At 43.3% G+C, this 21,718-nt stretch overlaps 1 protein-coding gene across 2 annotated transcripts in view; it reads right to left on the bottom strand.

Annotated features, from left to right (window-relative positions):
- Positions 1–21,718, bottom strand: part of NOSTRIN (nitric oxide synthase trafficking) — a 771,458-nt gene that overhangs the window by 49,523 nt on the left and 700,217 nt on the right. For both annotated transcript variants that reach the window (XM_069616258.1, XM_069616257.1), the window contains 2 exons: positions 21,332–21,415; positions 7,447–7,530 (listed from right to left, as the gene is read on the bottom strand). In XM_069616258.1, coding sequence (XP_069472359.1) covers positions 7,447–7,530; positions 21,332–21,415 — 168 coding nt within the window. The remainder of the gene's footprint in view (positions 1–7,446; positions 7,531–21,331; positions 21,416–21,718) is intronic.

Here is a 21,718-nt window from a genome sequence, read left to right on the forward strand (position 1 = left end):
ACTCACTCCCACCTTTTCCAGTGCCTCCAAATCCACCACTGGGACACCACAGCCGGCTTTTTTGCAACAGCTTCTTTGCAGCAACCCACAAACCACTTCCCCTTTACCTTTTTCATTGCCAATCCGCCGACCACCAAACACTTCCATTCACACAACGAGCGAGTGCTTTTTGCCCTGCACAGGATTTGAATTGGTTGTGGGTAGGGTTTACACTTGTGTTCCAGCCGGCAGCTTGAATGAAAACTAGCAATGAGCAGCGGGCAGCAGACTTTCTCACCAGCAACACCAAACACTTCCTGTCACACTTCGCATGAGCGCTTTGCACCCCACGCAGGATTTTAATTGGTTGTGGGTGGGCCTTGCACTCGTGTTCAAGCTGGCCTCTTGAATGAAAACTAGCGATGAGCAGCGGGCAGGAGATCTTTTCACCAACAACATACACTTCCTGTCATATTTTGGACAAGCGCATCATGCCACTCTGCAGGATTGGAATTGGTTTTGGGAGGGGCTTGCACTTGTGTTCCAGCCGGCAGCTTGAATAAAAACTAGCGATGAGCAGCGGGCAGCAGACATTCTCACCAGCAACACCAAACACTTCCTGTCACACTTTGCTAAGTGGCTTATTAGGGTAATGGAAAACAGGTTAACAGAGTGGTTTGACCAGGAGACTGCATCTGACCTAAGAAAGGAAAACAAAGTGCCCTGTACAATGGGATCATGGCCATATCGAGGGATAGGGGCAGGGCCGGACTTACAAAAGATTGCACCCCAGGAGGGAAGCATCGTTGGTGCACCCCCACCCCGACTGGCTCACATCACTCCCAAACTACAACTCTGTCATGCGACAAAACCTCTCCTCAATATGAATAATTGCTATATAAATGAAGCTAGTTTTGTCATTCAAGTACTTTACAGAAGAATTCTAATATGAAAACACAACTGTTGCTACCCCCGTAAATGGTTTTTCTGTCACCCGCTCTTAGGGAAGGCCTTGCCTGAATGCAGTTTCAAACTGTCCGCACTGCGATGTGACAGCCTGCAGGGGTCTGAGGGCCCACTTACCACTGGGCCTGTGTTGCAGCCAGGTGTTCTGTTCGTACTACCAAGTATTTCAGAAGGGGCTATACTAGAGTAACCATATGAATAATTTTCGGAAAGTAGGTTATCATACCAAGATGGACAGTCTGGTACACTCTTATTGTATTCTTTCAAAATACCTTTCTGAGAACGGGAAAGGGGACAAATAGCACCAATGAGGATTCCTGTATGCTTTGCATTAAATCACAGAGCATTTCAGGACTATAACAGTGATCAGAGATTTCTACATTTGATAAACAAGTCTGTGATAAAAGGATTATTGTATGTGTGAATCTCTAAATGCATAACCGATGCATGGCTTGTTGCTCACATTACGGTTCACAATACTCACCCTAACATTAAAATGTTTGTAACCATGAACCATACATGCTCATTTGGACAGCTTAAATTGTTGGATGCGAGTATTAAATTGCTGCAACATCTGGACTACAATAAGGTAAGCAAACTGCCGCAGCCCGCATGCCCGCATCTTGGCACGCTGCCGCACCTCTTCACAGTGGTTAGCTTAGCAGCACCGGCATTAGCAACACACTTATCGGCAGAAGGCAGAAACACTCGGCACCCGCGAGCTGCACGGACCAGTCACGGTGCCCCACTAGCAAAGTCAGCAGGCTGTGGCTCACTGGGTCTGGCTGTGGCTCACTGAGTCTGGCTATGGCTGGGCCTTCTGATCCGTTCACGATTCCGCGCAATTTCCGAAACTGACACTAGTCTGTCTTGGGACAGCAGGTCAAGGAAGGGCAGGCTGCCTATGCCCAGCAGCTCTCCTCCAAGCTGAATGAATAAACCCTACTCTGCAGAGGTCAAGTCCTAAAAATTAAAGTGAGAGGACTCATCAACAAATGCAATGGGATGTGATGTTGTCAGAAATTAGCATACCAAGGTGAAATAAGCACACTACAGCAGCTGCACACATATCCGGTGCACCCAAGCACCGTACAACACTCTCTACTGACTTGAACTACGGTTTCCGAGGGAATTCAACCTACCAGCGCTTTGAGATCATACCAATGATACATAAGGCACTATACAAATGCCAAGTAACATAACATAACATAAAATTTCATTAAATTGGCTTTGCATAACCACCCAAATTGCAAAGGACGAATGCCATTTGCCTTTTCATAAAATCAATACCCATTCTTGCCAACATTCTGTGACCAAAACGATGTAGGAATTTTCAAGTTTCAAAAATAACACTTCGCATAACAATTACATCACAGGAAAATACAAAACATACATTGTTGGCACCACTGGAGCATTTTAAAATACACAACCCATCAAACAGCACAACATGGAAAGATGTTCAAATGTTTAAAATATATAATTCTGAATGGTAAATTAACACTGAATTCAATTACCTAACTTCACAGAAGGTAATCAATCACACAGAGCTTGTAGGCAACGTTTGCCACTGCTCTGGAGCAGAAGCCTTGCCAATACATATTTATTCCTGTAGTGCAAGATGAATAACTGAACAACATGAAGAGTGATCCCCTCCTCAGTCTGATGTGAAGATGCTGTGTGATAGTTATACACTCTGCCACCTGTCTGTCTCTGCAATATTCTGCAATGTCCCCACCACTCCTCTGTTATTTGCACCTGCACTAGTCCTCTCCGCCTCCTGTCCCTGCCCCACACCCAACTCTCCTCCTCCTCTCTGTGCAAGACATGCACCACCTCACCGCCTCCTGTCCCTGCAATACTCTGCAATCATGCACCCGCCACCTGTCCTCCTCCCGTTGACCCCCTTTTCTTCACCACCATATTTCTGGTTTATAGCTCCTGCCCTGCCTCACCCTCCAGTCTCCCTGTGCCACTTTCCAGCTCTGCTCGTGCCCCGGCCCCCGCCCCTATCCCTCCCAGCACATCCCCTCTCTCTCTCGCTGGGGCTCGGTGTGTCTATAGTGTGTGACTATAGCACATGAATAATAATAATAATAATAATTCATAAAGAGCACATGACAGCCTTAATTTCCCCTTAGCTTGATCATAGTTTGTGTCGCCATCACTTGTGAGCCATGGTATCCCATTACAGAAAAAGGATATCATTTAACTCTCCCAATATTTGGTGGGCGAGGGGACTTGCACACGCTATTTTACTCTTACCCTCACCCCCCCCAACTAGCCTAAAGGTTGTGGCCAGGCTCCCTCTACCTGCTGCACAGCTTCTGAACGGTGGGTGCTTGTCTACACCTGAGGCTTGCCACTGTCCACATATGGCTATATTTTTGGCCTCCTCTCTCCCCCCACCATGGACATGTGGTTGCTTCCTTCTGTTCCCACGTTAGTTTGTTGGGGGCAGCTCCCTTAGAGTGCACCTTAGCAGCTAATTGTTCCGCTGCCCTGTTCCTCCCCAGACAGGTGGGCATGAGCGACTCACTGTTTTGTGTTCTTACATAGCGCTTCACGCAGGTTCCTCCAACTTCTAACCACTGTAGTAACAGCTATCAATATTACCCTTTTATTTTTCATGTAACTAATTTTGGCAGCCTCAGTCAGAGGCTTACAATTGATGGTGGCTATTGCAGGATATATGCTTGCGACCTGCAGCTTGTGAACACATCGCCGCAGCAGGTGCATCCATTAATTAAGCTACCGTACACAATGTTCATGTTATGAATGCTGTGGGTTTACTTACTTAAGGGTAGGTGAATAAATGCGAAAATATAAGACATGTAAATTTGCTGGGGCAAGCAGAGTACAATCAAAAAGTAATGCATTGTAAGGGGGTTTTGTATATGAATACTGCCATCCGTGGGACATCTTGGCACTACAAAAGTGATGGATGCAGGACTTTAAAATACCACCGTCATTGCTCTGCGCACCAAGTTCCATACCGTTATTATTTTCATTCTGCCCCATTACAAATGGGAGCCAGCCAACTTCAAACCAGTGTTGTTTGTGCGTCCAATATATGGTATGTAGGGTTGCGTGCCAATAGCAATGATAGTAATCATCATTCATGCATCTAAAATGTTGCATAGTCACCCTCGCCCCAAACACAGTACACTTTCTAGGGCACTTCTTGGTTCCCAGCCTGCATGGGTAACTTGGAGCGTGAAAAGGGCCACTCATGCATGGTCAGTGGGTATTCATATTGTGCGCGCCTCACCCGGACATCATTGCAAACTTCATTTCAAGGGGGATGAGAATCTGTCGACTCTGCCGAGCCCAAAGCACCTTTCACGTAGTACTAGTCTGCTGAACATTGGGGACAGCCTGCACACCTCTGTCTGTCCAACTGTCAGCAGGCTACCCACCCCTTTAATGCTGCAGCCCAGAAGAGCCCTACCAGGGCAGGCCCCTCACCGGTGAGCCAGATCAGTGTCGGATGTCGGAGCCGGTAGCACCACCACCCCACAACCCTGTGGCATGAACCCAAGGATCACAAGTTTTGTGCACCCCACGGGGGGAGGCTACGGCCCGCCCCAATGGTTTCCCAGCTCACTTCTTCACCACCGCATATACGGCCCAGGTCCCTCTCTCAGTGCCAGTGCTCAGCTCCGTCAGAGGCACCGCTGCATCTTCTGCAGCTTCAGAGGGCCTTCCGCCTGACAGAGGGATGCCACTCACCAGACAGCGCACCGAGAAACAGGCAGAGCGCCGGTGCCCCCCTACCGCACCACAGCTGCAGTGCTGGCACTCTGCTTCGGTCTCACCGGTCCTCCACTCCACTACCACCACAGCACCTACAGGTGTCAGCGCACACCCCCCCCAGCAAGTGGCCACTCAGTCACAGCACTCAGTCGCAGTAGCCTAGGCATGGCAGAATGGCATTAGTCCTCTGCAGCATGATCACCCTCGCCCCAAACACAGTACACTTACCTGATATTGTGCTATGCCCTGTGCATGCATCCACTCCACTCGTTCGACTCAGCGCTCCTGTTTTCCAAATGGCGCCAGGGGCTGACAACAACGCCAGCAGCCAGCCCCAAGCCCCCAATCATCAAGCTAGTGCGCGCGTGCACACAGACTGAGGGCAACCCGCACGTGCGCCCATGGGCCTGTCTGGCGCCAGCGCCACCGCGGCTCAGGCCCGGGGGGAAGTGAAAAAGCAACAAACAGATGTTGCTAATTGCTAATTTGTTGTCAATTGCTGCTGCCCTGCCCTGCCCTGCCTAAGGGCAAAGGGCAAGGCTGCAGCCTGAAGCAGTGCTCACTGCTCCTACACGGGCGTCAAAATCAAGGCCTGGCTGGTGCGTGTGGCCTGCCTGGTCTGGCTTGCAGGACTCAAAGCACCACTGCACAGCGCCCCCTTGAGGCTGACTGATGTCAGGCAGCCGCCTGAGCTGCCTGACACAAAGACCGGCCCTGAGTAGGGGATATTGTCAAGACCTAAAATCATGACTACTAATTGTCTCCCATAGTTCGGTTGAGTCAGATAATGTGACGTCTTCCAACCATATATTAAAATCTCCTATCAATTGTTTGGTATCTAATTCCATCATTAGAACAAAAAAAGATCCAGGTTCGACAGGAGCTTTTACAAAGGGCCTGGGGGTCTGTAGCCTAGTATAAGTTTGCAATAAGGTCGTAGGTGGAAGCCAAATATTCAAGTGACCCACTTGGGCAGTATCATCCCAACAAAGAGAGTGCAGTGTGAGATATTGAAGCCTGATCTGCAGAGAATAGCAATCCCCCCTCACTTTGTTGTGCAATTAATAGACTGAATAAAAAATCGGGGGGTACTAACATATGAAACATGGATTCAGAGGAAATGTTAAACCATGTTTCAGTAGTAAAAAGCATTTTAAAGCACCCATGTCATAGAGTTCAGTTGCGTGAGCCACGCTAGATCTGGCATTCACTAATGCGGAATGTCACTGGGGAGTCATCAGGGACGCCAGCCGTCTTCACTAGGGAGTGATTCTCAATGTTGTTAACACACATTTTAAAGACCTGAGTATGATCTTCCCAGGGTGCTGTCTAAAGACCAATAGGCCATTCCTCGAGTAACATAGCTTGGCCATAGAGAGCAAAGCGTTCGCTCAATCAATATACAACAAACAGCTCATCAAACAAGTGGACGAGCCCCAAAGGGACGATCAGATCCTGGGACTGGCAACATGACGCGCCGAGTGTCAGAACAGGCCAAAACAAGCAAAATGCTGAGGCAGGTCTGTTATGGCCTTAGGACGCGACAAAATGACACCGTCCAAGGGCAGGGCCCACAGACTCAATGGAAATGTAGTTAAGCGACCACAAGGCACCAAAGCGAGTCAGACGCACATACAAGTGCTTCCACTCCCTAACCCACACTCCCACACAGCAGCACATTCATGCAATCTGGCATCATATAGCTATCCAGTGGAATTTAACATACAGAATTTAAAATACTAAAAAGTTCAATAGCTATTTCTAAAATACTGCAGTTAAAACCCACAGCACATACAAATCGGCATAACCTACATTTTATAAATAGCATAAAACTAGCACGGAAATGAAACATTGCAATAAAATGCTAGCTTTTAAGAGAGCAACTTGGCATCAAATGTTAACACGCAAGCGTAACAAACAACACGCAACAAACAAAACTGAAACAGGGAAGCCTGACGCACACAATACATTATTTGTAATGCATGACAACACACTTGTGTTGGCCGTGCTATGCGGACATCTTTCACCACACAAACGGTGCACTTTAAGTAGATATTCTGCCACATAGTGAATTAAATGTGCAGATATTTCGTTGCTGACTTGGCAGATAGCATTCTATGAAAACCTACGACTAGTTCTGTAAATTCATAACACCCGGGAAAATAATTCACTCGTTAGAGGTTCTAAAAAAAAATATTTTTATCTGTGAGGAAAACAAGAACGTATTTAACAATTAAAAAAAAAATATGGAAACAGTATCACCTTCCCTTTCTTAAATTTTCAATATTGAAAAAGGTAAAAGTGCAGCATTGAAATGGACTGCATATGCTGAAAAAACACAATAATACATCTACCTTGTTGCAGTACACAAGACAAGAGGTGCATTCTTTAGATGGCAACAAGCAACATTTGGAATAAACCCTAGGTCCCTTGCGTGACCCGAAAAGGTTACATTTAGGAACATGTTCTCTTCAGACCTGCATTTGTATCAAGTGTTCACTGAATGCAGGAGTAGGACTACTAAGTTAACCAGCAATGAAGAGAGGTCATTTGGTATAAGTGGGGTGTCCAGAATTATCCCAAACATAAACACATCTTCTTTGAATCGACTATGACTGTTTAGTGTCTCAATTTCCTTAATACGATCTTAGAATTTAGTACCTACTAGTAATCACATTACTCAGCAAAGGTTTAAATCCCTGCTGAAGTAGACATGCATTTCAATATATTCTCGTAAAGCTACAATACCTTTGTTGAAACTGAGCTCATCTTCGCGTTGAGCCGTATACGTGTACGCTGCTCTGCAGGAACTGGTCGATGCATCAGACGCTCCTGGTGAGAAAACAAGACACTAGCTCACAATAACCATTGGGTGTTGAAAAATATTCATGAAAAAAGGAATTTGAGACTTCATGTGGAAAGGAAAATCCTGTTACAGATGCGACTAAATTTGGTGTACCAAAGATTTGGTCGAAGATTGAAAAAAACTCAGTGTAGACCTTAAAAACGACAAACATGATGCATATCTTTACATGAAATAAGGTGCAGCGTTAATGTAAAATTGAAAACAAGCATTGCAATCGCCATTAGCTATAACTTTTAGATCGGCAACTCATTACCACATATAGCCCCCTTCCTAGGGGAATGACAGAGCAGCAGGAAGGAAGTCGACCTGGCTGAACTTGGGTAGATGATTTGTCTAAGATTGTCATCAACTGCTCTGAAACATGCTCCATTGCTAATTTATGTATTGTGCATTTATTAGTCAAACGCCCAGTGTAATGAGTCGACACAATTGTAAGATACTTCCCTATTGCCAACGATAAGGATTGCCTTCAAATTCCCAGGTTTGTGCCACTGGCAATGGGTGCTATCAAATGAACAAATACTTGCACAATTGCCAAGGATTGCCATCAAATATTCTGAATGTGATAATTGCCATACATATGCAATATCTATTCAAACATATATTGCGTTGAAAAGGATTGCCATCAAATGCCTGGAACCTGACCCATTACCAAAGACTGCAATCAACTGCTCAAGTGCTTGCGCCTCTGCCCAGGGTTGAGATCAAATGGCGAGGTTCTTGTCCCGTTATAAAGGGTTCATATCAAATGCCTAATAGCTGCTTCCCTTGACAGAGCTAGGGATCGACTGCATACATATTTGTCCCATCGCTAGGTTTGCCATGAAATACCCAGTTACTGCTGCATTGCCAAGAATGGGCATCAACTACATTGGTACCTCCTCATCATCAAGCAATGAAATTAAGTGCTCAGGTATTTGCCCTATTGCCATCATCTTCCCCTCAGCTTGCCCCATTGCCATGGACTGACAACTTGCCCAGGCACATTCCCTTCTCAAAGAACTGCCATCAGCTGCCCAAGTGTTGCTGCGTGGCCACTGCCTCATTCTGTGACCCTCGCTCTGTGCCAGGGTCGTCTAAACTACAGATGTACAGGTTGGTGCATTTTACTCCATTGCAACAGCAGCAGTGAAGGGGAGCCAGCCAGGGGAGAAGGGTGTAGCATCGTTCCCGGATCCTGCTGCAATTAACAGCATGAGAGGGGAGGAAGGCATTGATGAATGGGTGGTGCAGCAAGGCTTTAGGTCATCTTTCTGAGGATTGCCTTTGTCTGCTCTCCTCCCATCTCCCACTCCTCATAGCAGCTTTTCTTTCTCCCACTCCTCTTTCTTCCACTGGCCATGTTATTTTAAGGTTGGGGAAGCAGGAGAAAACACTTGCGTGCACATCCTTTTAGTGGTAGAGTCTTCTCTTTCCATTATTGAAAGAGAAGATAACTACACACATGCATCATTGCAATGCAACACTAAGTCAAAGAAGCAGTTCATTGTTTATGCTGAGAGATATGAATTTGGCCTGCACTGGATGGCCCCCAACATTACATTGGATCCAAAATACCATAGATCATATCTCCTCTCAATCGCTATGGCTTTGCCTATGTATGTACAGATGGTGCATTCAGCATTATCCATAAGGAGTCAAAACCAACCAATATGTATCTTAGTACAACATGGAAAATACAGCTTTATTTGCATGGGATGGTAAAAACTAATCTACAGATGATATGCCAAAATAAGAAGACAAAGAACTCTTTTTTTATATTAATTTGTCCTAAAAGCTTTTCAAACCACAAAACAAAATGTTACTAATGGGACACACGGACCAAACTATTGTGTGCAGGCTGTGTGTTGATAGTGCTATCAGGAGTTCCTTTTCTCGTTTTGGCTAGTAGGTGGTACTTAAAAGCACTGCTGTAAGCCAACACTATTGTTATGGGAAGTGAAGATAGGTGAGAGATGCACAGCGTGTGCATATTGCTTGGTTGTATACACACCGATTGACTGCCCCTCGCCATATGGATGATCCCTACGGCCATTTCCACCCACTACCCCTCCCTTCCCAAACCACATCCCACTAGGATCTCTTTGGGCTAGCTCTATCAAGTAGTAGCATTATACTTTGTTCTGTGAAGGGCATGGACGTGTTATTCAAGTGTTATTCCAAAGCAGCACTCTGAAAGTTAATGGCTTAATTGCTGCTGACAATAGCTACTGGTGTAATAAAATGCCTTCACCAATTGTGCGTTCAGCCACTTGATTTATAAACATGCCTGCACATATAAAAGAGCATATATACAAACAAACTTAAACAGAACAGCTTTATTTGCTGTTGGTATTCATTTGAAAATAAATGTTTAAAAAACAGAACTTCGCTTAGCAGTGCTTTTGCACTTATGCCTGATCTTCATTCCGGAAAATGGCTTATTTACTGTCAGTACATACCATTGTTTATTTTCATTTTGACTTTAGTGCCAACGCATGCCTGTATTTTCAAATGGGCACAACCATCAACAACAGAAGAATAGTCACTGGGACTGGGGCATAATGTTTAGGGGGAACAAATAAGCTTTGAGAAATACTGCCAACAACATCATTAAAAAATATGCAGAACTGCATCTGGGAATATCTCAAAGGCCCTAAAACCTACAGATCCTTCAAGAACACACAGAGCTGTAAGGATATTTGGCGTGTTACAGCACAGAGTACAGCACTACTGCACAGGTAGCATTTTTTATGCAGCACCACTACATGGGGGTGGTGCATTGCTATATGTGTTGCCAGAGTAACATGGACATATAAGTAAAGACAGGCTATTCAGTCAAAAACGATTTTTACAGTTAAAAGCACACATCTGCACATTCAAAATGCACACTATTTTTCACCTGAAATGCCTATGTTGCAAGAGACACATTTGAAAATTAATAACTAACCTTATTAACAACTAACCTGACTAATAAAACTTCATTTAACATAACCCACTAATAAAAATATGTCTCCACTGCAGAATTAGGCCTACTCTGAAAGTGAACTTTTAAACGCACATTCATTTTTTTCTCTGCTGCTCTGTCCACATAACTACAGGAAGCAAAGAGCTCGAAGGAGCAGGAAATCAGTTTGTTACAATTGTCACTGTAGAAGTGAGCCATTGTGTAGTGAGGGAGGAGATGACATGATTGATTCTGATTGGAGCAGCGTCATAGCAAGTATCATGCTAGAGGCTGTGATTAGAACTTTGCTGGAGAAGCTTGAGAAGAGGGGAAGAGTCGACATCTTGCAGAGCTGGGAGAAGGATCTCTTTTCTGGCTGGGGCGTTCCTGCTGCAAAAGCTGAGAGCTCCAGGCAATAACCCCGGTTTGAGAACGGCAGATGCTTGTTTTCACTGGGGTTGATCTTCAAGGGAGCCAAATTCAGAAAGAGAATAGCCGGAGAAAACTCATGCTGAACAGATAAGCTAATTACAGAAGTGAGTGGGAGCTGTGCGAAAGTGCGCGAAGCTGTTCAGTCAGTGTATTAGAGGGAGTCTCAGTCTCTTATCAGCATATTTAATGTTACCAATTGAATATATTCTCACAGCTCTCTGTTCATTTTATCACAAATAATGTTGTACCATTTTATTTATTTCTGTAAAAAAAGTTAAACTGTGTTTAAATGAAATTTCTATAATACAAAAATATTTGAAAACAGATAGCTAGTGTGTATTATTTTTCTCTTTCATTTTGCATGGGGAAAGGTTCAAACGTGGGTAGATTTTTAAACAGTGCAATTGTCATTTTAAAGCAGATGTGTGCATGATTCTATTCAGTATGGACAGTTGTGAGTGACTGTTTGTAGCATAGCCTGTTGGAGGTACATGAGTCAACGGGAAGAGAGACTCTCTGGACATAGTTCCCTACCGTATATGAGGTAGGGGAAATTACCACAAAAATACCAGAATTGCCCATGGTGGCACACAACACTAACACCGAAAATGTGGTATCCCTAAAATGTAGGCCTGAGGTCTATCTAGTGATCAAGAACAATCTAGATAAAAAACAAGGGATGTTGGATATTGGGGCCACAAATAAACCAACCACTATACCAACCAACCACGCAAACTACCGCGCATACCATCTAAATAGGTCTGAATTCTGAAATAATGCAATGTATTATTGTCATGTGTGACCCAATATGAATACAGAGAGTGATTATTGCTAAAGGTATTTTGGCAGTAAGAAAATACAGCAAAGCCCCAAATATCCACAAAATACCCAACAGAGCCAACAGACAACAAAGTCCAATCTAATGTGTTCGCTCTCACATGTATGCTGAATGCCTGGCAACCCTGAAACACATCTACCATGATTTGTCATAGTCGTAAGGGACTAGCAATAGTAAGAGCAAATACAATTACAAAGTAATTTTGTTATTTCTTTAGCACCAGACATTGGATAGCCATTTGCCAGGCACTGCAATAATGGAACTAACTAGCGATTAGACTGCAACAGCTAGAAAATGTCAGTACGCAATGATATAGTCTCAGTGCCTGATTAGTGCCTATAAGCAAGCCAAAGGTTCTGGCTTTGTGAATGCTTTCCATTAACAGAACTTTGGATCCTTGTTTTTAATAGGACTACAGATGTAAGAAGTCACATATTGCTTATAAATCAAGTAGCCAAAGGCATATCTGGTTAGGACTTTTTTTTTTTACCAAAATAGAAATGAGAGAGTAAAAATATAGCTCTTGTGTACAGCTCCTATATCACACATATTTGATCAGCCACATGTCTATATTGTTGTGATGAGTATTGTTATTGGTGATTGTATTTGTCTATTTGTTTATGTAACATGCAACAACAGTGATTAGCTTCACTTGTAAGAATCTGATGAAATCAGCACAAACTTTACACCAAATGTTTTAACACCCAACTAGTTGAAGATATTAAATGTACATTGTTTTATATATATGAAATTGTGGTATTGATATGCAACAAATTGGATGTGTACTCTTTATTCAAGATCAGCATGATAAGTCAACACATAGGCATCAATGCACAACTGACAGCACGCTAGACATCCCTCCTGGACAACTTTCAAGGCACTCACAGTGGAAAACCTTACTGCCATTCTTGCATCCCTCAAGGCCACATCATATGTAGCAGACACCCCCCCTGCCTCCATACTCAAGATGCTTCTGACTGAAGCACTCCTCCCATACCTGACAACCAGCAACAGCCCCCTAACTCAAGGCACCTTCCCCATGACCATCAAGAACAGACAAATCCTGCTGCTTCTCAAGAAACCAATATGGAACCCTGACAACCTCAGCAACTACTGCCCCTCACCATCTTCCCATCCGAGGTAAGATCCTTTAGAAAGCAGTAGCTATGAAACTCTTCCAACACATCAAAGCCAACAACCTCCTTCAGTCCTACCAATCTGTCTTTAGACTCAGATACCGCACAGAAAAGGCTACCATCAAGGTGATAGACAATGCTCTTAAATTCCTTGATAATGGCCATGCTTGCCCCTGGTTCTCCTTGAGCATTTGAGATCATCCTCAGCTGGTTCAAATTGTACCTTGCTAATCGCCACCAGTTTGTACAAATGGATTCCTCTAGATCACCAACTCTACCCATCTCCTGTGAAGTCCCACAAGGATCCGTCCCCTCCCCTGTGATCTTCAATCTTTACATGGAACCACTTGCTCCACACAACATCCTAATCCACCAATGGGCAGATGGCTCAAAGCTATACATCAAGATATTCTTCATCAAAGACATCTACAGGCTCAAGGCCTGCCTCTCATTGATACAGCCATGGATGCCCAGTGCTTGCTGTGAAGATCAACTTCTCCAAGATTGAATTACTACTGCTGACTCTGATGAATCCTGCGTAATTCTCACAGAAACCCTACTTGAAGTCTTTTCCCCAGTGGCCAGGGGAAGGCAGCCACTACATGATCTTAATCCTGTGGTTGGTATTAGCCAGCAAGATCACCTGGAAGGAGAAGGGCCCCAAGGGAATTAGGAGGGCCCTGGCTAGGAGAGATACAGTATTTATCGTGTTCAGAAGATAGAACTTTCGATGATGCCAGAATATGTAATGGCCTGCTGTCAAAGTAAGGTCTCTCTTCCCAAAACTACCCACCATGTTGGTAATGGAAGCTATAGTGATCATCATGGAAATCAGAAAATTAACATCCTGATTTCTGATGAATGTAATTCTTCCTTAAATCAAATCCAATCATTAATCAATCTAGAATCCTTCCCTAGAGGAGTATTTAGTATGCAGAGTGAATTAAACAAAGTTGAAGGCAATACTTACAATATAAACACTGGGGACTTCAAGTCCCACAATACCCCAAGTACTCAGATGAGGAAGAGAAGCTCAGAGGTCCAAAACAGCAAAGCACAGTCTAGAGTTTCTAATGACCCACACCTGAGAGGGACTTTTGAATATTTAAAGCCCCATCTGGTGCAGGCCATTAGAATGACAAAGTACAGAGGCAGAAGAAGTTGCAGGCCCCAGTTCTACCAGCAGTTGTGAAAAACCGAAGATGTCAGAGCTGCCGCTGTATCTGAAATGGGTGCCGGTTCTGAGAGGGTCTTCGTGTTGGCAGATCAAAAGTGCAGAGGTTGCACAGAAGGTATCGCCGTTTCGAAGGCTTTCCCCATGGAGAGAGAGACTCTCCTGATTGTGTGTCTTGTTCCAGTGGCCAGTGAGCACCGGAGCAATTTGGGAGCAAGAAGAGCTCCATTCCCAATCAGTGCGGTGGCTGCAAAATGACCGAAGCTGTTGGTCATACAGAAATCAGCAAAAGAAGCAGAGTTCGATGCAGCTCCGGTTCGAGCGGATCTGTATAAGGAATCCAGTGAGTTTACCATTGATAGGTAATCCCGGAAACTTCTGTAATCGACTGCTTGCTATTTATCCTTATTTTGAATACCAAACTAATGACAGAGAATCATATTTGGTTATAACAACGTTGACAAAGGACAAGAAAGGAAAGGTTCTAATTACTATCATCCAAACCAAGAATATTGTCAAAGCAGAGAAAGAGCAATATTGAACCAAAATAGAAACACATTGGCGCGCATCGTAAGTGCCATTGCAAGTGGCTGTTAGGCTGCACTCACGCTGTGGGAGTCGGCGTTCCCCTGCTGTTGATGTGGAATTGTCATCTGCCAGAAGAAGACGTGTTTTGCTCTTCACCGAAACACGGCTTGGGATTAAGGACTACAGGAACCAACTAATTGAACTTCTCATGGACATTGTTTTGTATTACTGAGAAGAGTGGTTCTTACCACGGTTTGTGGGTCTGTGCTATTGTTTTCCTGTGGCTAACCTAACTCTGTTCTTTTTTATTGCAGCTTCCCCTTGTGGCCCCGCCCACCTCCCAGACCAAAGTCCACGCCTCACTTTCTATACCTAGTGAGGTGCATCGTAAGTGCCATTGCAAGTTAGGCTGTTTGGCCCCTAAGTATGCATTGTGTCTACATACGTGTATATTAAAAATCTCATGATATATACCCTTGTTGAAAAATGTCTTTTGCTATGACATATTTTTTCTGCTTAGAAAGCACGTTTAGAGGTCCTATTTTGGTTATATTTGGTTCTTGGTGGATTTCACTAAGTCTGAGTGAGACTAGTGATACGTTTGACTTAGAAAGTTAAAGTACTGACCTGTGAAGTTATTACTTTCTTTACTCTTTTGCTACGCTAGGTGTGTGACTGTCAATATGGTAAATGGGCTAAGAAGTGGCAGAAAACTCACAGGGGTACTTAGTCCAGCAAAAACCAATATAGAAATATTTAATGAAATGTCTCAAAATGAAGACCTGGGAAATCAGACAGCCTCACAGGATGGCGTTGTCAATTTGGAATTTAGTGAATTCAGTCCAGTTTCTGTACCTAAGTCCACAAATACAAATGATGAGGGTGAGGGAACCTTGGTTGTTAACAAGGATGAGCAGCAAAATGGAAGGGTACTTAGAAATCTTGACTCCTCCCCTACTAAATACAATGTAAAGGAAGTAAATGACCTCACCATAACAGATATTACAAACTATACAGATGTTGAAAATGAGGAATGGTTGAGTAAAAAGGTGGATTTAAACACAATTATTAAAACCAATATGGGTGGATGGAATGATTGCTCAATACTGGGACCAGCTATAGAAGCTGAAGTAGGGAAGAGGATGAGATTCTCCTTGGGACCATCGACCCCAGTGTCAAAACGAGCGTCCGGAAGAGAAGATGTACTAAGTTTAGCCTTCCAGCCCAGCAAAATCAGGGTTCTTATTCATTCACAGATGGTTCTATTGATGCTGATATGGTCAATAATAAAAGACAAAGAGAATTAAATTATGAGAAGATGCACTCCGCACATAGTATCATTCCCCCAGCCCATAAAAACCCCTTTACTAATCCCAAAGAACAGATTAATTTGTTTGAACAAACGACAGGGATCCACCCCAGAGAGGATGGACTAGAGTATTCTAGTCCGGAGGATGTAATTGATCTTCCTACACATGATGTTCTTGGATTTGGGGCTGATTTTCCAGTATTATCCAGAATTCTTGACCTGTTAGACAAGGGCCACGAGCAAACCCACTATGAATTGGGGACGTTACGAACAACAATGACAGAGCTCCTATGTAAAATGAACAAAATGGAAGGGTTGTTATTCAGCTGTGCTGCTGTGTCTGCATTAGTAATTGATCATAAGAAGATTGTATCCATGATGGATAACATGACACAAACCCCTGGAGATGCTAGAATAGTAAATGCGGAAATAACATCTTTTGCTGAAATGGCAGCTGTACCGTTGGTTAATAACGAAAGCTCGGGTACCAAATCGAATAATTTTGATTTGAAATCTGTAGGTGCTGCTGGTATTGCCATTCAAAAAATACAGTCTGATATGGAGGCAATTAAGGAATCTATCATTCGTGGAAGAAGTGATTAAATGGCGAAATTAGTATCTCCAAAGCAGAAACCTGACCCAGTGAGGGAGGGGGATAGTCCAACAGTGTTACTAGATTTGATTGATCTTTCTGATGGTACTATGAAACATATGTGTGAAAGTATGATTGATTCAGCCTCTGAAGGGAGACTGAAAATCAGATCGTGGTACTCACACGGAGAGAAAAGAGAATAATTACTAGAGCACAAAAAAGAGATGCTAGAAATAACAAGGCTAAGAATGCCAACAATAAAAAAATAAAAATTGAGTTAAAGGACACATCAGAGAATTTTAAGAAAGCAGTGGTATGAAAACAGGATGAGAACAATGGTTTTGACTTACATCAACTTGACGAAGAGTCTAAAGCACATCTGGATCTCTGCTCAGAGGGAGCTGGGAATGGCCTACAAATACCAAAAGAATTTACACGAAAGACAAAACATCTGACTGTGGCACCCAGGCAAATTGGGGTAAAGTTGCCTGATGAGTTAAATCGTTGGCCACAGAAAAAGGGGCAGATTGCACCTTTAGGTGTAGGTATCTCAGGTGTTCAAGCAGCGTTATCGCAATTCTATGCGGTGAAAAATAAGAAAACAATTGCTAAGAGATGTAAGCAACCTCTCAACAGTATGCCCCCAAGCAGCCCTATAAGATCAACTGATGAGCAAATTGGTGAGCCCGGGATGAGTGCAATGGTTGGAAGGGACGAACAAGGAGAGGAAGTGGAGATGGGGGGGTAATGATGAAGAAGAGGAGGAATCGCAGGCGGTAGACCCCTCATCTACAGGACAAATAGATAATCAAGTGACCTGTAACAAACTAGGTCGAAATTCTGTCCCAAAGGGGATAGAAGAGAAAGTACTGCAAGGAGTATCAAAAGCAAAGAGTAATTTGGAGTTGGGAAAAGGAAATGCCGTTTTTGAGGAGACACTGGCTTCAGGAAAGCCGATAATTATGGAGTGGGAAAGAAATGTTGCAATAAATGGTAGAACCAGTTTAAATAGAACATTCATGCTTAAAACATTCCAAGCGATTCCCCCCCTTCGAACCCTACGCTCTGATGATATATAATGGATTCACCTTGCTACAAACTATAATCATCGCATGATTTGCGGTTTCCAATCTATAATCATCATGAGGATGGTATGGGAACAGAGAGAACATTTTGCCACTATAGGTCTTGTCCCTTATAATTTCCAGAACGAAAATGATGCAGAGAAGTTCTTGGTAACACCCCTTGAAAATGAGAACACAAATAGGTAGGCAATGTTAAATAGTCCTCAGCTAAATATTAATGCAGACACAATCAAGCAAATACTTGCACTAGCGGCTGCGCTGAATGGTATTACACCTGTACCAAGTGGACCGGAAATTCCGGATGCGTTAGCGTAACGAGCAACCCTTTACTATAATGTCATGGAATTCATGTGGGTTACCAAACTTTCTATGTTGGTTTGGTAAGAATGGTGCAGATAATCGCCCTGAGGTCTTTCTTCTTTAAGAGACGATGCATACAACGCATTTTGATATTGCAGGTTATGGCTGTTACACCCAGCCGGTGACTAAAGGATCAAAGGGTCAACCTTCTGGTGGTTTAGCAGTACTGGTTAGAAATGAATGTAAATTTAATCCAGTCCTAATACATGAGGATGCGGGTGTGTTGGCAATATGACTGACCCCTCAGAATTCAAAGGATTTGGTTATAGTAATTCTATGCATTTATTGGAATAGGTTATCGATTTCTTGGGATCAAATTGTTAACAAGCTAGATGTACAACTGGAAGGTATATTTGTCAGAACTAATCAAGTGGGGATTGTAATAGGAGGTGATTTCAACACCACGTGTTATACAACAAACACTATTAATGAGAATCTGTGTAATAGAAAGGTACCGCTGATGGTTAAGAATGGACAGAAGTGGGTGAGATACCTTTTAGGATGGGATTTCCAGCTGGTCCCGCCGTTTTCGAGTCAGTGCTATTCAACTTGGAGGCGAGGTGATCTTAGTTCCTATATTGATCATTTCTTTATTTTAACGTCTATTTTAAATCATTGTGAGCTAGTACGAATCATGGACTGTGGGTTTGGAGATCACTCTGCTATTTTTATAAAACTGAGTATACAAACACTTCCCCCTTACCTTTTCCATTGCCAGCCGCCGACCACCAAACACTTCCTGTCACACAACGAGTGAGTGCTTTTTGCCCTGCACAGGATTTGAATTGGTTGTGGGTAGGGTTTACACTTGTGTTCCAGCCGGCAGCTTGAATTAAAACTAGCAATGAGCAGCGGGCAGCAGACTTTCTCACCAGCAACACCAAACACTTCCTGTCGCACTTCGCACGAGCGATTTGCACCCCACGCAAGATTTTAATTGGTTGTGGGTGGGGCTTGCACTCGTGTTCCAGCTGGCTGATTGAATGAAAACTAGCGATGAGCAGCGGGCAGCAGACCTTTTCACCAACAACATACCCTTCCTGTCACATTTTGCACAAGCGCATCATGCCACTGTGCAGGATTGGAATTGGTTTTGGAAGGGGCTTGTACTTGTGTTCCAGCCGGCAGCTTGAATAAAAACTAGCGATGAGCAGCGGGCAGCAGACCTTCTCACCAGCAACGCCAAACACTTCCTGTCACACTTTGCATATAGGTACCAGAGTCTTGCTAAGTGGTTTATTAAGGTAATGGAAAACAGGCTAACAGAGTGGTTTGACCAGGAGACTGCATCTGACCTAAGAAAGGAAAACACAGTGCCCTGTACAATGGGATCATCGCCATATCGATGGGTAGGGGATATTGTCAAGACCTAAAATCATGACTACTAATTGTCTCCCATAGTTCGGTTGAGTCAGATAAGGTGACGTCTTCCAACCATATATTAAAATCTCCTATCAATTGTTTGGTATCTAATTCCATCATTAGAACAAAAAAGATCCAGGTTCTACAGGAGCTTTTACTCAGGGCCTGAGGGTCTGTAGCCTAGTATAAGTTTGCAATAAGGTCGTAGGTGAAAGTCAAATATTCAAGTGACCCACTTGGGCAGTACCATCCCAACAAAGAGAGTGCAGTGTGAGATATTGAAGCCTGATCTGCAGAGAATAGCAATGTCCCCTCACGTTGTAGTACAATTAATAGACTGAATACAAAATTGGGGGGTACTAACATATGAAACATGGATTCGGAGGAAATGTTAAACCATGTTTCAGTAGTAAAAAGGATTTTAAGGCACGCATGTCATAGAGCTCAGTTCCATGAGCCACGCTAGATCTGGCATTCACTAACGCAGAATGTCACTGGGGAGTCATCAGGGACGCCAGCCGTCTTCACTAGGGAGTGATTCTCAATTTTGTTAACACAAATTTTATTTAAAGACCTGAGTGTGATATTCCCAGGGTGCTGTCTAAAGGCCAATAGCCATCCCTCGAGTAACATAGCTTGGCCATAGAGAGCAAAGCGTTCGCTCAATCAATATACAACAAACAGCTCATCGAACAAGTGGACGAGCCCCAAATGGATGATCAGATCCCTGGGACTGGCAACGTGATGCACCGAGTGCCAGAACAGGCCAAAACAAACGAAATGCTGACGCAGGTCTGTTATGGCCTTAGGACGTGACAAAATGACACCGTCCAAGGGCGGGGCCCACAGACTCAAAGGAAATGTAGTTTAGCGACCACAAGGCACCGAAGCGAGTCAGAGACACATACAAGTTCAACCACTCCCTAACCCACACTCCCCCACACCAACAAATTCATGCAATCTGGCATCATTTAGCTATGCAGTGGAATTTAACATACAGAATTTAAAATACTAAAAAGTTCAATAGTTATTTCTAAAATACTGCAGTTCAAACCCACAGCACATACAAATCGGCATAACATACATTTTATAAATAGCATAAAACTAGCACGGAAATGAAACATTGCAATAAAATGCTAGCGTTTAAGAGAGCAACTTGGCATCAAATGTTAACACGCAGCGTAACAAACAACACGCAACAAACAAAACTGAAACAGGGAAGCCTGACGCACACAATACATTCTTTGTAATGCATGACAACACACTTGTGTTGGCCGTGCTATGCGGACATCTTTCACCACACAAACGGTGCACTTTAAGTAGATATTCTGCCACATAGTGAATTAAATGTGCAGATATTTCGTTGCTGACTTGGCAGATAGCATTCTATAAAAACCTATAACTAGTTCTGCAAATTCATAACACCTGGGAAAATAATTCACTCGTTAGAGGTTCTCCAAAAAATGATGTTTAGCTGTGAGGAAAACAAGAACGTATTTAACAATTTTTTTTTAAAAAAGAATATGGAAACGGTATCACCTTCCCTTTTTTAAATTTTCAATATTGAAAAAGGTACAAGTGCAGCATTGAAAAGGACTGCATATGATGAAAAAACACAATAATACATCTACCTTGTTGCAGTACACAAGACAAGAGGTGCATTCTTTAGATGGCAACAAGCAACATTTGAAATAAACCCTAGGGCCCTTGCGTGACCCGAAAAGGTTACATTTAGGAACATGTTCTCTTCAGACCTGCATTTGTATCAAGTGTTCACTGAATGCAAGAGTAGGACTATTAAGTTAACCAGCAATTAAGAGACGTCATTTGGTATAAGTGGGGTGTCCAGAATTATCCCAAACATAAACACATCTTCTTTGAATCGACTATGACTGTTTAGTGTCTCAATTTCCTTAATACGATCTTAGAATTTAGTACCTACTAGTAATCACATTACTCAGCAAAGGTTTAAATCCCTGCTGAAGTAGGAATGCATTTCAATATATTCTCGTAAAGCTACAATACCTTTGTTGAAACTGAGCTCATCTTCGTTTTCAGCAGTATACGTGTACGCTGCTCTGCAGGAACTGGTCGATGCATCAGACGCTCCTGGTGAGAAAACAAGACACTAGCTCACAATAACCATTGGGTGTTGAAAAATATTCATGAAAAAAGGAATTTGAGACTTCATGTGGAAAGGAAAATCCTGTTACAGATGCGACTAAATTTGGTGTACCAAAGATTTGGTCGAAGATTGAAAAAAACTCCAGTGTAGACCTTAAAAACGACAAACATGATGCATATCTTTACATGAAGTAAGGTGCAGCGTTAATGTAAAATTGAAAACAAGCATTGCAATCGCCATTAGCTATAACTTTTAGATCGGCAACTCATTACCACATATAGCCCCCT

This window comes from Ambystoma mexicanum, chromosome 9, assembly GCF_040938575.1.
Source record: "Ambystoma mexicanum isolate Mex_15411 chromosome 9, UKY_AmexF1_1, whole genome shotgun sequence".
Lineage (NCBI taxonomy): Eukaryota > Metazoa > Chordata > Amphibia > Caudata > Ambystomatidae > Ambystoma > Ambystoma mexicanum.